At 36.9% G+C, this 16,151-nt stretch overlaps 1 protein-coding gene across 1 annotated transcript in view; it reads right to left on the bottom strand.

Annotated features, from left to right (window-relative positions):
• The window catches only part of DPYD (dihydropyrimidine dehydrogenase), a 327,901-nt gene that overhangs the window by 235,516 nt on the left and 76,234 nt on the right, over nt 1-16,151 (bottom strand). The window contains exon 4 of the mRNA XM_058808550.1: nt 2,995-3,082. Coding sequence (XP_058664533.1) covers nt 2,995-3,082 — 88 coding nt within the window. The remainder of the gene's footprint in view (nt 1-2,994; nt 3,083-16,151) is intronic.

Genomic DNA, 16,151 nt, shown 5'->3' with positions numbered 1-16,151 from the left:
AGTGCTAAAGCTCCATTTTACAAATTCCTTCTTGCTTGACATATCAATGCAGGGAAAGGAGAGCATAAAATCCTAAAATCATTCCTGGTACTACTTCAGGGCTGGGGGGAACAGCTTCTCCTGCAGCAGCTGAACATGTTTGGACTTTCTTTAGTGTATTTTTTCTTTTTAAAGAAATAAACAACTATGACAGCACTTTTTCCTTATTAAGCAAGAAATACTGGTTTTGCAATGTGGTGGTATTTAAAGAGGACAGCTGGAAGTCAGAATTCTTGTTTGCCTTCTTCTGATGTTTGGAAACAAAAATAGTAACGTGTGCCTGGTGAATGTAAAGTCTGATCTCTGAGACACAATTGCAAGCGGCCTTTATGAACTGAGAAACACAAACTGGGATGACACAATGGAATAGGTTGTACCTTTATAAAGTGGAGTTGTAATCCAGTTTGTATGGAAAAAGAGAATGGAAGTTGTGGCCTAAACTCTACTGAGTCACAGCAGCTAACACAATACAGCGTAAGTGACATCCTTTCTCTCAAAGAGGCTCAAGGCTCATTGAGTCTGGCAATTCAATTACCCTCTCAACCCAGGAACAACCCTCCTCCCTTGTCCCTCTTCTACTTCAGAGCTCAGGTCTAATGGCAGAACAGCCAGAACAGCTACATTGTACATGGCCTGTAAATATCTAAAAAGCCTCAGGCTTAAGAGAACAAGAATCCCTGACCCTTTATGATTGCTATAGCCATTTCCCAACAAAACAAACCACATACAATAGAGCTTTTTAATACCTGACAAAGTAATTCATTTTCAGTTTACTGCTGTCTAAATAGTCTATATTAATAATGAATCATGCTTAAATAAATACCTGCATACAATACTGCTTACACAAGGATAAGGACAGGGAATTTATTGAACACAATCTTCTCTAAACAAGTAGAAGGGTAACCAGCCGAAGCAAGTTTTTCAAGTGGGTGATGAGAGATTCAGACACGAATCTTCAGGAAGTATAGAAAATGCACCCCAATTCCCTGAATCTATTGACCTCAAACACCTGAATGTTCTATGTTTCACCTATTTATTTCTTCTAGAAGCTATCATACATATTTATAAGCTTTTGGATTAGAAATGGAAGTTTATTTATACGATGAAAACAGCAAAAACAAATTTATCATTTTGAAAATTATATTCAATGACATGCAAAAGATCCTTGATCATCTTAAGCAAGAACTTCAGTGACAATAATGCAGAAATTCTCATCAAGCTGAATATTCAGACTGCTGAATGATAATATCTAACTTATTATTTCAATAGAAGTTCAGCAAAACGCATAACAAAGTGAAAAATTACTTACTGGTTCCATTAAAAACTATCAAAATTATAAATTATATGTTTTAGTTTTCAAAAGCACACTATTCCTGTCTTCTATCTGCTCTAAAAGTGGGTGGTGCAGGTACCACCACAGCAGCAGAATGCAAGAGAGCAGAGGACACCACAGGAGCAGCCATGGTAGTGGGCTCTTACACAGATTCTGCCAGGTCACAATTTCAGGTGAATCATTTCAACTTTTGGTACCCCCCTCTGAACTTCCACCTTGCACCTTTGACAGAAAGCAAGAAGTTTCAAAATGCAGTACTGTAAAAACAGCAGTACATACCTACAACTATAAAGAGATTCCATTAATAAAGTAAACCATAAAAATTTCCTGTAATTTTCTGAATAACAGAATTTGTTACAAGAGATATTTTATGGCAAAGGTATCAGAAACTAATACATCAAAAGGAAAATTCAACCCAGCAGACTGCAGTCATCAAGTCAAGGCTGGGTTCCCTCTGGACTGTTGGTTTCCTTAAGTTGCTTGGGTCATGAATCACAGGAGACACAGCCATTGACATGGAGGCTACAAAACAGAATCATAGACTGGTTTGGTTGGAAGGGAATCTTGAAGACCATTCAGTTCCAAATCTCCTGCCATGGGCATGCAGGACTCTCTAGCCTTATTTCTCAGCCCATGAATACAGCTACTTGCTGAGCATGTCCCTCTGGGGGTTTTACTAACTTCTAATTTTAGGAGGTTTCTTCTTTTGGTTTGGTTTTCTGGCTGTTTAGTTTTAAAGTGAGCATTAGAGTTGTTGCACAGAAATGCTTCCACAATCATGCCATGTAAGATTTCTTCTTGTAGGGTAAGGAGAGAAAGAAGAGCATAAAACTGTACATAAACTCAAACTTGAAACTTGAATTAACAGAAGCAGTGCTGATTTAGGCATGCATTTTTCCATTCTAACATCTTGAACAGCAGAAACCAAATATTCAACTTTTCAAAATTGGCTGTGTGCGTTTCCTGCTGCTTACACAGCAACCAGACATAAACACAAGGTAAAAGCAGCTACCAAAGCTGTGTTATACCTTTTATCATAAGTTTCAGTGTGGATACAGAAGGTATTGATAGGTAAGGATAGAGTCCAAAAATGATTACATTTCAGTAATCGAAGATACTTTGGCTTCTCCATAAAAAAAGTTATATCTACTGAGAGAAAAGTACTAAGCAGCAACTCTTTTCTAGAGCAAGATATTCTGATAAAACACTGAGTGACCAAGTCACCTGCTCAGGGCAAAGCCAGTGTGTTACCCTGCATATGCAGCTTCCAGGAGGATTCAAAAGTCATCAAACAACCCAAATTCTGTAGGATTATCCACCTCACTGACCATCTGACAGGTTAAATCTGCCTATTAGAATTAGTAAGCATGTACTCATTGGCTTCAGCAAGGCAAAGACTACTTCAAACCTTCAAGGCAGTTTACTAATATTATTCCTGTATAGTATTGCCAAAACACAACTCTCAAAGCTCTGCAGTCACCCCACTTCTATTGTCTCTGCTCTGTAACAGAAACACAGAATTCAAAATTAATCTGCCTTTAAATAACTTACCCCTTCCACCAAGTTACAGAGGGACATTATAAGTTATCTCCTCCCATGTACAACTTCAAGCCTGACTTTACCTTGTTTGCAATACTTGTGATGAATGACTTGATGTCCAGATTAGTTGGGCAACTCTTCTGACAAGGGGCATCTGCACACTTTAGGCATCTAGGAATAAAAGAAAATGTGTCAAGCAGACATGGAATACAAGTGCTGCAAACAGTAAAAGGTTTTCAAGTTAACATGCTAAAAGATAAGTCACAAAGCAATAACGTAAAACACAAAGAATTTCTATTTAAACTCTCAAAGCACTACATGATCATTATTGACTGTCATCACACAGATTAGTTATGTTGTGGTGACTATACTTTACATAGGAGGGTACCATTTACAAGCACACAGACAACACCTGTTGAAGTATTAGGAAACCCTCAAATCACATAGAGGTAATTTTTTTCCCTGGAACACATGGTTGCTGAACTTCTGACCAGTTTATTTTTCTATTTGAAAACACCTGTGCTGCAAACATAAATTTATTACTAAGTTCAGGAAGTCTCATTATGGATTAAATGCTGAATGTTGGACCATCAGACTTACAAAAGCAACAGTATTTCCACAAAAGGAAATGCGGTCAGATATTTCATACATCTTACTGTATGTCCAAAGAATAAGAATAGCTGATGAATTTTCAAGTCATTTTTCTATGAATTTCCAGTGATAAGTCTGTGACTTCTGAAAACAATTCAGAAGTCTTATGCATGCCCCCAGCCAAAATCCCTAGGAGCTTCCTCCTGTCATTTCTAATGACGAAAGCTAACTAAGAAATAAGGTGACAAAACATCCTAAGTAATAAAGATTGATTTTCTGTTTCTGCATAGTCATACATGTGGGTGTGATGCTTGCACCACTCCCATCTAAGGAATAAGTCCTCAGGACAGTCTACACAACTTGCATTAAGCAAACCTTAAAAAAAGATAAAAGTCAGCTGCAGGAGTAAAATGGTTCTCTATTAGGCACAAAGGTATTAGAACACAGCCTTGGTTTTACAGATCAAGGATTACCACAGGTCAAATGCCTCACTACTTGTCTCAGAATTCATTAGGTTATTCCAGATGCTCTTTTGATACTGCTCTAGTAACAGTCAGAATTAATGTAAATTGTGGGTTTAACAATGTATGCAAAATGAAATAAAATTTGGTTTTTACATATTATTTGAGCCCAGATACATAACTTCCACAAGTCTACCTTAATTATTTTTATTCAGTGCTAGGTAACAACACTGTGGAACTGAGTATTTTAAAACAGAGAAAAGCTGCAAGAAGCCAGTAGACTACATATAAAGAAATTAAGATTACATTAAAAGGAAATTACTGGAACACCTGCAACAAAACACTGTCCTGACTTTGTCAATCACACATATCAGGAGTTTTTTGTTGTCATTTTTACAGTTAAGGGTGGAACACAAGAGAAGGCACAGCTAGTTAAGTAAAAGATTAATTAGCCTTTCATCTTGTTATTCATTATAATCTAGCTGGATATTGCAGACAATACAGCACCAGAAAAATTTGAAGGCACATGCGGTAGTGGCTGTTTAGATTTTCTCACACGACTTCATGGAAAAAAGGCCCCAGAGGATATACCTAAAGTAAACAGGTCTCACAGGCTCCAAAGGATGGGAAACCTGCAGAAGCCAAACCTGGGTCCAACACCACACTGGGTTACGAGTTCAGCTAGGTGGGTGTCAGAAAAGCATCAGCAGGTTTAGCTGTGGCAGCTGAACATAACACTGCCCAGCACTACCTGTGACAGGTACATGTTAAAAGGTCTTAACAAGGAAAGGTGGGACAGGGAGACCTCAAAAGGTTGTGGTCTCTAAGCAAACAAGAATTTCTCCTCTTTAAAAAAAAAGCAAAGTTCTAGTACTCGAAGCCAGCAAAAAAGGAGATGCACTACACAAAATAACACCACTATGACGACTCAGATGAGCAGTTTGCCTGTGTAGGCAATAAGGAAATAATAGAACTCAAAATCATGGAATTAAATAAGACATCAATTCCATTACAATCTTTTATTCTTCACTTTCCTCAGTGATGTTTTCTTTAAAATACAACAGTCCTATATTAAAAATCAGAGGAAGCACACTGAATATAAAATGCATTCTGTGGATTATATATAGAACAATCTCATGTCAAAACTGCATGGCACCTGGCAGGATAAGATGTGTACAGATTACTCATTCAGACTAGCAAGCATCTTTACCAAATTATTTCTCTTTTGATTTTTGAGCTGCTTCACAAATAACAGCTGCTGAAAATGTCAGCTGCTGGGAGGGGCAGGTAACGTAAACTTGAATGTGAGCTTTGGGGAGGAGGGGAAGGTGCCATGAATATGCCAGTCCAGACTTTCTCCTATAATAATACCATCTTCCAGGCACTCTGCAGACTAAAGTGCACCAGGCTGCCATTAATCCCACTTATCACCATGACAGCTCAGTAATTACATGCCTGCTATAGCTAGGTACTGTAAGGTACTGTAGTCCTAATAAAACATCAAGCACTGTGCTGAATGCATGCTGGTGAGGTGTTTTATTAAACTTGGGGGGTTGATCATCAAGCGACATTAGTGTTGACCTATTTTTCTATCTGACAATAAATTATCTTTTGACCATACCATCACAGATATCACAGAGTGCATTTACTGTACAAAGGAGCAAAGGTATTGCATTCTGGTGAATCAGGCAAAAGGAATAAATAAAGTAGTAGAGTCACACACCAGAAAGTTATTACATAAATTGCTGCAAGTGATTGATCCTTTCAAAAATCACAGGCAAAATACCCTGCTTAAGGGAGCACACCAACAATTACCATGAGCTTCAGTTCCACAGGCATATACCGCAGTGGAGAAACATTAGCATTATACTTCCTTTCTTTTTCTTGAACTGTCCTCCCACCCTGAGAAACATCACCTTTCATTTTACGAGGTTATTTTATTACTATGATTTTAGTTCAAAATATTGTAAACAAATTAGAAATTTAGATTAAATGTTTCTAATTCACCCATTAGCTCCCAGCAAATTAAATGAAGAAGTGCATGCTCATTACTAAAAAAAACCCAAACAAACAACATTCTGGACTACCTATGGACCTGCGCTAATCTGAAAATATATATCTCAGCGTTTCTTAGTATAAAATATAGGAAAAATCCTACCAACTATCAGAAAACACCCTATATTATGGATTCTTCTCCCACTGTTCATGGAACAGCATCTCCTTTAGAAACATAGGCAGTTTTGAATCTTAAAAGACACCACATTCACTTCACATGCATAATAATTTCCATATAAAAAGCAACACCACAGTCTTTGCACTGCAGAAAAGGAAGCCATAGCCAAGATAATCTTCAGTTAACAGCTTTGTTGTACAGTTGTTGAAATATTACCCAATATTTTATTTTAAAGTTGAAATATCTGACCAACAGTCCCATTTCCAGGTATAGGCCAGCTCTTAACACACTTTTGCTTTCAAACAAAGAAGGAAAATTTAGTTGTATTGTTACCTAAAAATGCAGTGAACAATTGTCTATGTAACTGGTAATAACATCACCTGAAGTGCAAGCACGTGAATGCTGAAAGACCAGGGGTGAAACAGTTAATCTGGAATAATATTCCTCAACAAATTGTAGTTGATAACCCATCAAATCATCATGTATCACAAAACAGAGCAAATAACCTTTATTATGGTTACTGTTGGCAGAGGTCTAGAAGCAAATTGAATCCTAATTCATTTCTGCAGGACATAAACATTTTGAAAAAAGTCTTCCAGTTCTAGTACTTATAGAAATTTCTAAAACTTTATCCACTACTCCAAGAAATAGCCCCAGTGAAGGTCTGTATGTACTTTCTGAGGCTTTGGTCAATTAACTTTTAGAGAATGGTAGAGCTAACTGCACCCAGTAAATAAGAGGTCAGCATGAACAGGAGACCCCACTTTGACCCAACCAAAGCTCTTCTTGGTTTCAAAACTCTTCCACCACTCTAAACCCTGAGCTGGGGACAGTAAGCACTGAAATAAGAAAGCTGCATGTCAGGAAAAAATTAATCTATTATTTCCAAATAAATCTAAATTCCAATTTGAATGCTCCTTGCCTTTGATGCCCAAAGTGAAAAGCATTACATAGCTTTTTCTCTCAAAGTTCAGTCCTTTAATTACTTATAGCTAATCCTGTAGCCATATCCCCATTTGGTCTTGCTTTTTGCTGTACTCAAGGTCAAGGACAAACCTAAACTGAGATATGGACACATATAGACTCATTTAATAAAGGCAAGGGATGCCAGGATAAAGATCCACTACTTAAATGGTAAGCCATTGGTGAAAACTTACTGTTGGCAGTTGAAAAAAAAAAAAAGAAGCTGGAATTATCTTCCTAATTAAAAACAAACAAACAAAAAACCACACACCCAAAACTAACATAATGTGGGAAAAATCCCACATTCTTTTGTCTTTGTGTTCATTGCATTTCTCAATGGAGAGGAGAAAAGGATTAAAAAGTAACTGGGAGATGTTTTGTCAGGTTTAAATACCAAAACACCATAACAGTTGACACATGGGTCTGATAAGTACCAAAGACAAATGATACAGGAATATTAGAAGTCAAGAAACAGAAAAAGGAATTCTCACATGCAAGGCCAAGGTCTCTACTGTGCAATGTACAATGCAAAGTACAGTTGTGCAAACTACAGTGTGGCAAAGAGAACAAAATCTTAAATTAGAATCAACCATGAAAGTAAGTTTGGATTACAAAAAAAACCAAATCTAATTACCAAGAAACACCACTAGTATAAAAGGCACCAGAAACTTTACAAAACACAGCAATACAGACAAGATGATATCCTGGTCCTGGATATTTAATAGTGGGTGAAAGGTAGCAGTCCTTTGGGTTATATTGCAGAATGACATGTGAAAAATTATGTATGTGAGACATGCCTGGCCTGTTAGCAATGCACAGGAGCTGTAAGAAACAAAACATTCAGTATCATGTAAATCGGCAATACTAGCTCATATCTAAAAAAAAGCAGGAAAGACTCCCACACTGTTGCTGCTGCCTCTTCAGTGACCTGAAGTCCTGTAAGCCTTCTGCAGATCCATAAAAATTGCACTACTTCTGTGTCTGTAAGTTCACATGACTAGAGGAAGCAAATTTTAAATAGAGGCACTTTACAGGATTAGAGACAGACGTGGCATTGCTGGCAGTTACAGGACTCATAAGGGAGGTGCTTTTTATTGAAAAGAAGAAATGATAAGAGTAGAAACTTAGTCTTTAGACACAAAAACCTCCTACCCTAGTGCAGAATAATGGCACTTACAGACAAGGTTATTTTTGGACACTTAAGAGGTAGTGAATCATATGGACATAGGCTCCAAATCATTCTATTCATCAATGCCTCATCTTTCTCTTTTCTTCTTTGGCTCTCTAGACAGCCATAATTCTTTTCTCATCTACTTCTGAATCCCCATTGAGTGCAGGAACTCTCCTCTTTGCTTCAGCTTGGCTGTCTTCCTGTTTTCTGTAGTCTTTCTTCCCCATTCATCTGAAACTTTTCCACTTCTCTGTCCTGTAACTTTTTATCATCTTCCATCATAACTTCATTTTAATGGACAACATTGATAATATAATAAAGGAGCCACTGTCTGTCATCAGGTATCAATGACAGTGGTGTAGGAAAGTGTGCACCAGTCATTTTACAGTCTATCTTCTGAGTTGTTGTCAACCACCATTCAGCCCACCAGAAACCTCCATTTCTGCACTAAAGCTGTCATGCCTAATGCCATGTCTTCTGCATACTTTGGACAGAGCTATCTTGGTCTGTGACCAGACCCACAAATGGAGCCTAGCAGAGGAAATGTAGGTTGGTGGGATTTCCTCTTAACCCCTTGCTGAGCAGTGGGAACACAGGCAGGCTCTGTCTGTACTGCACTGTGGGGAGCAGCCTGCTCCAAGACAGTTCATGAGAAGTTATATTCTCCTTAAACTCCTCCTGTCATCTTACTGGGACAGAGAATTTTTCACCAATCATTTTACAATATAACCAAAAAGATTGCTGCCTTTCACCCACTTTATGTATATAACTTGTATATATTACTTTAATTGCAATTCTCCAATTTATAATGTTGCTGAATAAAGCTGTTATAGAAATTAGAGGGATTAAAAACAGCAAACACAGTTCTGCTTACAGAATACTGTAGCACAAAGCATGTATATCAGCTGAGGCCAAATCAGAAAAACTGTTTATTCCTTTTGACATATTAGAAATTATTTTTTTTATACTGATGGTGAAAGTAATTTCAACCTTCCAAGACACCAATGTTAATTCTAAGCATGGTCCCCTTTTTTCTTGTTTTAGGGTAAGGATTATGAAATTGCTGTGTTTTCGACAATATTAATCAACATTCAAAAGTCATTAAATTGTCCCAGAATATGTCTAGTTAAAGGTTTTATTGTTGCCAACAAAATATTTTTATTTATTATGTTATATTTAATTATACTATTATGTAGAAAATATATGTATAATTATATTATTATATATAAAATACTATTTCTATTTATTTTTCTTTAAATCTTGATGGTTTTAGTGTTACAAAAACCAAATACTTAAAAGTCAATCTGCAACTTCTCTGTTAACACTTGATTAAATTTCACACCACATATTAATCAGTATTTTCTCAACATCATAGGAACACAATAGAGTTTCCTGCTTATGACAATAAACTTGGTAGTACCTATACTATTCCAGTAGTGTAAAAGACACACAAGAAACCCACTTGTTGATAAAACACTGATGGTACCTATTAGACCTCGCACTGTGCTCTTCAAGCCCTTGAAAGCAGCAGTTTACCTGCCAAAGCAGCCACTTGTGGCCCAGCCACACCTGGCCTTATGGAGCTTTTTAAACGGGCACATTTCTGTTCACCACAACAGTGATCCCTTTCACATAAGAGACAGCTGTTACACAATGTTCAATATCCTTTTAATCCTCTATAGACCGTAGACAGAAAGGTTGACAGAACTGACAGTTTTTATTATGGCTTGTCCTGTACACAATAATCTTCTTTCGCCTGGGCTATTCTCCCAGAAGTGTTACAGATATTTTTACTTGTATCAAGTATCCTTTTTTAGGATATCAGAAGTATCTGTTTTTAGGAGATCAGAAATTAGCTTCATGTGGCATGATTCTCGTCCTGTGTAACTTACCTTTCCAAAATATGAAACACTTGTTGTTTTTCTATCCTAATGTCAACAAAAGTCCTCTGGGTTCACTTCAGGAAAGATACACTTCACAAGTTTAGTCAATGTTTTTCTCCCAAAATGACTTCATCATCTATGCACATCTTACAAACACCACTCTGTTCAATATATCAATATCAGGAGCACAAATCTACCATTTATTTGCACTGAAAATATTGATTAAATTTAAGAATAATATTTATAAACAATCTATGATACAATATAACTAAAATGCATTAATTGAAAATTTAAGAAAATGTTTTCAATTAAAACTACAAAACCCGAAGAAATGGATTGCCTCACTACAGCACCACAACGAGTCTTACAATTTAGACATGCCAGCAATTCTATCACAATTAACAGAAGAGTGATTTGAACAAAGAACTTCTGTGGAGAATTAGTTTTGGGAAAGGCAGTAACAGCATAATAAGCTAAAGCTTCCCTTTTTAGGATCTGAGCACCAAAAAATTCCCCAACTCTCTTTTTTATCACCCTGCAATTATCCACAGATGTGACTGAATGCTGATCTAGAACCCTGCCACTCACAAGTCAGGCTGCACTGATCTCTGCACACAATGCATTTCCCAACTCATGAAGCTAATATTAGCAAGGGGTAGGAAGGTGAGAGAAAAGAGAGCAAAAGACTAGGAGGGTTCTAGCTTTGCTGTTGGTGTCACCTGAACATTTGATCCTATACAAAGCATAATCTGGAGGCAGGCAAAAGCAGAAATTAAATCATTGGACTTCAGAATAAAACTAAAAACTTCAAAGGTCTCAGTTGCTCTTGCTTTCAGATTTGCAGAAAGAAAAAAAGAATGATCTGTTTTGGCTGCTACTATAGTTCAGAACTCCAGAGAAAACTGAAAGGTCAGTCACCTTTCCAGTGCAAACCTGATAAAGATGCTTCTTCCAATAGAGGAGACAAGTCATTGACCCCAGCTGACCATCTTTTTCCAAGTTTTAAAACTTGGAAAGAAAAGCAGAGTTTCCTTAGTAAATCAAGCTCAGTCCTTCCAGACAATGAACACTCCAGTTCATTATCAGACTGCTTAACTGTGCTCTATTTTAATATATGTAGCCTCCAGTGCGACCCAGTCAGACCTCTCAATTTCTTATAATGAAAAGGTTTAAGCAGTTTCTTAAGCTGGCCTCATGCAGTCTTCCAGAAGTGAGCTCCCAGCACTTCAGTGTCCTCATCCTTCCTCACTTAAAATTGCTGCAGCTACGATTTGAGAACCATGTGCCACTATTCCTGTCTTTTCCCTCTTCTGGAAACTGCGAGAATTCAGCAGAGCATCCTAAGATTTAATATTTTGTCTAGAAACTGCATGTGTACAAGGACTGTCTTTCATCCTCTCTTTCAAAAAGGAGGTTTGTTTAAGATACTTTAATAAGTGATACTGTAACTTGTTAATATGCTCAGTCATTAAGACCCAGAAAAAAGGGAAATCTGCCTGCTATTTCAGTTCTGATTTTTTACACTGCAAATAATTGGTACATTTTTTAGTCATATGAAAATAATGTTACCCTGCTTATAATATATAGGCATCTTTTTAAAAAGGTGGCATTTTCTTTCATGCTTTGATGTTTAAGATAATTATTTGGCTTTGCTTTCTACCCTAAATTTACTCTTAGAGTAAAGATTCAAAACCAGCATCCCCTCAGCAAATGGAAACAGCTTCATGACACAATTACAGAAATCACAGAGAGAAACTAGAGGGGTGATCACAGAGTGAAAACAAACCCTGAACAAATTACACCAAGAACCAAAGTTGCATTCTTTATATTTTGAGTTTAAAGATGAAAGTAACATTCTAATAGAAAAATTTGAAATTAATTAGTTCAAATAATTGAAAGTCTTAATTATTTGCAAGAGGGAAATACACTAACTTATAAAGACTAAATGATTGTTCTTGTATGTGCTATATCCAAATTTTGCTATAAGCACCTTCACTGGGAAAAATTTTATAATATTCATGCATTCACAGTATGATAATATGAAAAAATGACATCCCTATCCAGACTTCACATTATGTGAAACCAATACATCATTTACATTTTTTTTTAGCTGGGCATCTCCCCCAGCTAAAAAACACCAAACCAAAACAAAGCAATAAAAAAACCCCCACCAAACAAACAAAACAAAACAGACAGATCCTTTCTGTAGGTCACCAAATAAATTTAACACCTGACCCCCTTGGTAGCAAGGCTGTCTAGAGAAGCACCCCACTTTATACTTGTACCTCTTCACAGCTTCCTTCTTCCAATGCAGAAATCTCTGACATGCAAATCTCTGACATGCACACTATTTCAGCACTTTACCAGGCACCCCAAAATTAGGACAAATTAAAAGAACTGTAGTTAAAATACCAGGACTCAAAGGATCTAAAACATGAAATATATAAAAGGATTTTGAAAGGATAACCACAGGAAAATCTTTTAAAACCAGCTTGATTTCTGAGCACTGCAGCATGGCCTTTAAGGTCAATGTATATTGGCAAAGAAAACTCCATCTGCAAGCTAAACATAGAGAAGACTCTGGACTCTCAATGTCAAGAAGGCTTGGGAAGGGTAACTTGAGAATAAACAGTGTTTGCAAAAATAGGACAAATATTTGTTGCTAAAAGGAAGGCACAAAAATCTTGCATTTTAGGTTTCACCTTTGTAAGCTAAGCAGGGAGAATTTTCACATCCTTTTAAGAAGATTATATAAAAGAAGTATTTGTCACATTTCCTCCCATACTGGAGTTAATGGCATACGAATGAATACATTTTCTGTGATGGTTCAGCAGTTAAGTGCTGTCTGGAAAATATTAAAAGAAATGTTGGTTTGGGTTTTTTTTGTTTTTTTTTCCAGAGAAGCACAGCTTTAAGAAATCTTAGGATGCATAAAAAAAATTAATCTGTTGGTTCACGACAGTTTGATAGATCGCTTGTTCTTGAATTTGTGGCATTGTTCTTCTTTGTACATGCTCAAATTGTTAGACCTACATCAAATACAGCAATCCCAAGACTGTAAATGTAGTGTGGCTGAAAAAGTACACTTTTCCCATTTCCCAGAGGCACTGCATTTTCAAAAACCTGCTGGAAGGATTTAAATATTCTCTTTTGGTAGATAGTTTTGCTTGCTACAAATGAGCAGATGTCTGCCTTTTGGCAATTCTTTTTTATGCAGCTATTTGAAAACAATTACAGAAAAATATTAACATTTTTATATAAAAGAAAACCTCCACAAAGATCTGCCTTTCTCAGACTAGTCACACAGACATTTCAGAAAGCCTAGGAATTAGTACAAAATGCTTCTCCTTGCCCACCCTCCATTAGTACCTCCTCTACACAAAATCACACAGAGTACCCATTAGCAACTCCCCAACTGTTCCTGCATCCCAGACTTCGATACTCTGATTTTAGCATTGCTCTTTCTAACCCAGAAGCATTAGGGTTTAATGAATGCATCCAATAACTTCCAGAGTTTCATACCTCAAGATTGGCAGAATCCTATAATATCAACACAATCACAGGTATAGCTTACTTACCAGTGTCTCTTTTCCTTAACAGTGAGGGATGCCAATTGTTTTCTTTACTCCAGGTGAATGCCCAAGTCTGTTGGCTGCAAACTCAGATAGCTCTTATTAAATTTCTCAGCAGTAAGAATCCTGAAGCTCTGTACCCATGCTACAAATTAAACCAACAAGAAAGCCTCCCTGACAGCTACTACTATCAGTCTGCTCCATTCCTGCATCTCTGGCTCCAGGATGTCAGGAGGCAAGGCTACCTATTGTTCCCCCGTCCTTGGCCAGGATCTGATCACAGCAGAATATATTCCAGTTTGGGGTTACTGTAGACCAGTCAGAGTTTTGATTGTGAATGATGCTGCTGCTTTATCAGATTCCCTTCTGGCAGGACTTGCTTGGTTAGCAATTTTAAAAGCAGTTATCTCACTTTCATGAAGGTATCTTGAGATTGCCTTCCAAATTTTAAGCAGGAGAAGGAAAGATACTTTGTGTTAGAATACCACTACAGCCCATTTCAGGTATATTCAGGGGCTGTATTTTCTATGATGGCCGGGATGGCGTTAAGCATTGCTCAGTCAAGAAAGGCTCCCAAAGACCCTAGAGCTACTTAGGTTTCATCTTCAGTCTCTGACTGAAGTTAGTCAGTTCAACAAAGATTATCAATATAAATTTAAACCCACATTTGGGTGTTTTTGGTGCTGTCAATATGTGTTCAAGCACATAACGTGAAGCAATGGAACAGAGGACAACAAATGCAACTAAAGGGTGTTTAGTCACTTCTAATTTAGTCAATGCAATTTGTTTTTCTTTTGCGAGCCTAGAATAGCAGAAAGATAGAATTATCCACTCTTTAATTTCCCATTTCACTGAGGATGTGAAATGTACTATTAGTACTCTTATGACTAAAAACAATTTCTTGGAAAGAGCCTCTACTTATTGTTTCCTACACTGAAGTAATTTTAGTGCAAAACCAGATGGGATATTTTTCCAATCATAAGTAGTCTGTCTGTTTGGAAATCAAGACAGGAGTAAAGAACAGTAAAAGCTCTACCTTTTATTCATCCCTTCACTTCCTTATTCATGACCAGGATCTTTAGCCCCTTCAAAGAGCAGGAGCTTTTCAGAGAGACAGGAGTTTGACAGTTATCACCCAAAGAGAACTTAAAAAAAAATAAAAATCAATTCCCAAAATGCAAAAAACTATTCAAATCAGAGTAATTAACAGCAGAGTTCCTGACAGTATTTTGGAAGACCTATCTACAAATCCATTTTGTTGCTTTACACATGCTAAGATCCAGTAACCTAAGTTATACTCTTTTGCTTACAAAACACAACCATGCAAAACTCTGTTCTCAATTCTTGGGTTCAAGTTCTTGGGTGATGATTTTGAACCTGAAAATAGCTCTACACAACCGCCTAACATGTCTCTCAACATCAGCCTGGTGAGAGTATATCACTCACCAGCATTTTTCTGCTTAGCATGAAAATATAAAGCTATTTTTTTCTGAGTTGCTCCTGATCACACTACTATTCACATATTTTAAACTGAAGTAATCTCTTCACCGGATGAATCCTATTACTGCGACACCAGTAACATTATACCTGTCCTTCTCTAACACACACTTTTGCCGTATATAAGCCAAAGTCATTGTGTAGAGATAAACCTAAATTAGATGCAGGTTCCATGAAAAAAAATTAAACATCATATTCTGGTTTTAGATTCAGACAAAAAAGTCATTCAACCATAGTTCAACTATAGTATTGCTTCGCATGCACCATCATTTTTGGAGGAAGAAGGGTTTTTCTTAATGCATCTACCTCATTACTATGGTCTGTTTACTATCTACACAACACACACATGGCAAATAATATTATGAACATTTTAACTAAGTTTTATGTTCCAAAAGGACAAGAAAACCAGACTTATTTTCAGATGTTGTGATTTAGTGTTACCTTTCCACTAAGGAAAAAAAAAAAAAAACAACCAAGTTCCAGCATTTTCAATACTCTTACAATATATGCAACATAAGGCATGGGACTCAACCCAACTCAACCAGAAGAGCTGAAATTATTTCAGTTTTCAGCCATGAATTATGTGTGACAAATGCCCTCAAGTATTCCATCCTTTTACATAGTCAGTTCATAATGGCTCTTGCTAGTATCTAGTAAATATTTTATGAATTTATCATGAATATAAAGTATGACATTACTACCTTATTCTTTGAGAAATAAGAGATTCAATTACTGACACACTGTATCCAGGGGTGGGGAAATATAAGTTGGAAAAATGTCGATTAAGAGAAAGAAAACAAAAACCCAACAGCAGCAAGCATTAACTAAACAAACATCTTGCTAGGCCAAGTTTTTCATGCCAAACCTATTCCAAGCGGCCAAGTGTTTCAGAGTGCTACAGACACCAGTTCTGCGACCAGTACTTATAG

The sequence above is a fragment of the Ammospiza caudacuta genome, chromosome 7, assembly GCF_027887145.1.
Source record: "Ammospiza caudacuta isolate bAmmCau1 chromosome 7, bAmmCau1.pri, whole genome shotgun sequence".
In the NCBI taxonomy this organism is placed as follows: domain Eukaryota; kingdom Metazoa; phylum Chordata; class Aves; order Passeriformes; family Passerellidae; genus Ammospiza; species Ammospiza caudacuta.
The sequence above is the reverse complement of the archived record's forward strand: the minus strand, read 5'-3'. Positions and strand labels throughout refer to the sequence as shown.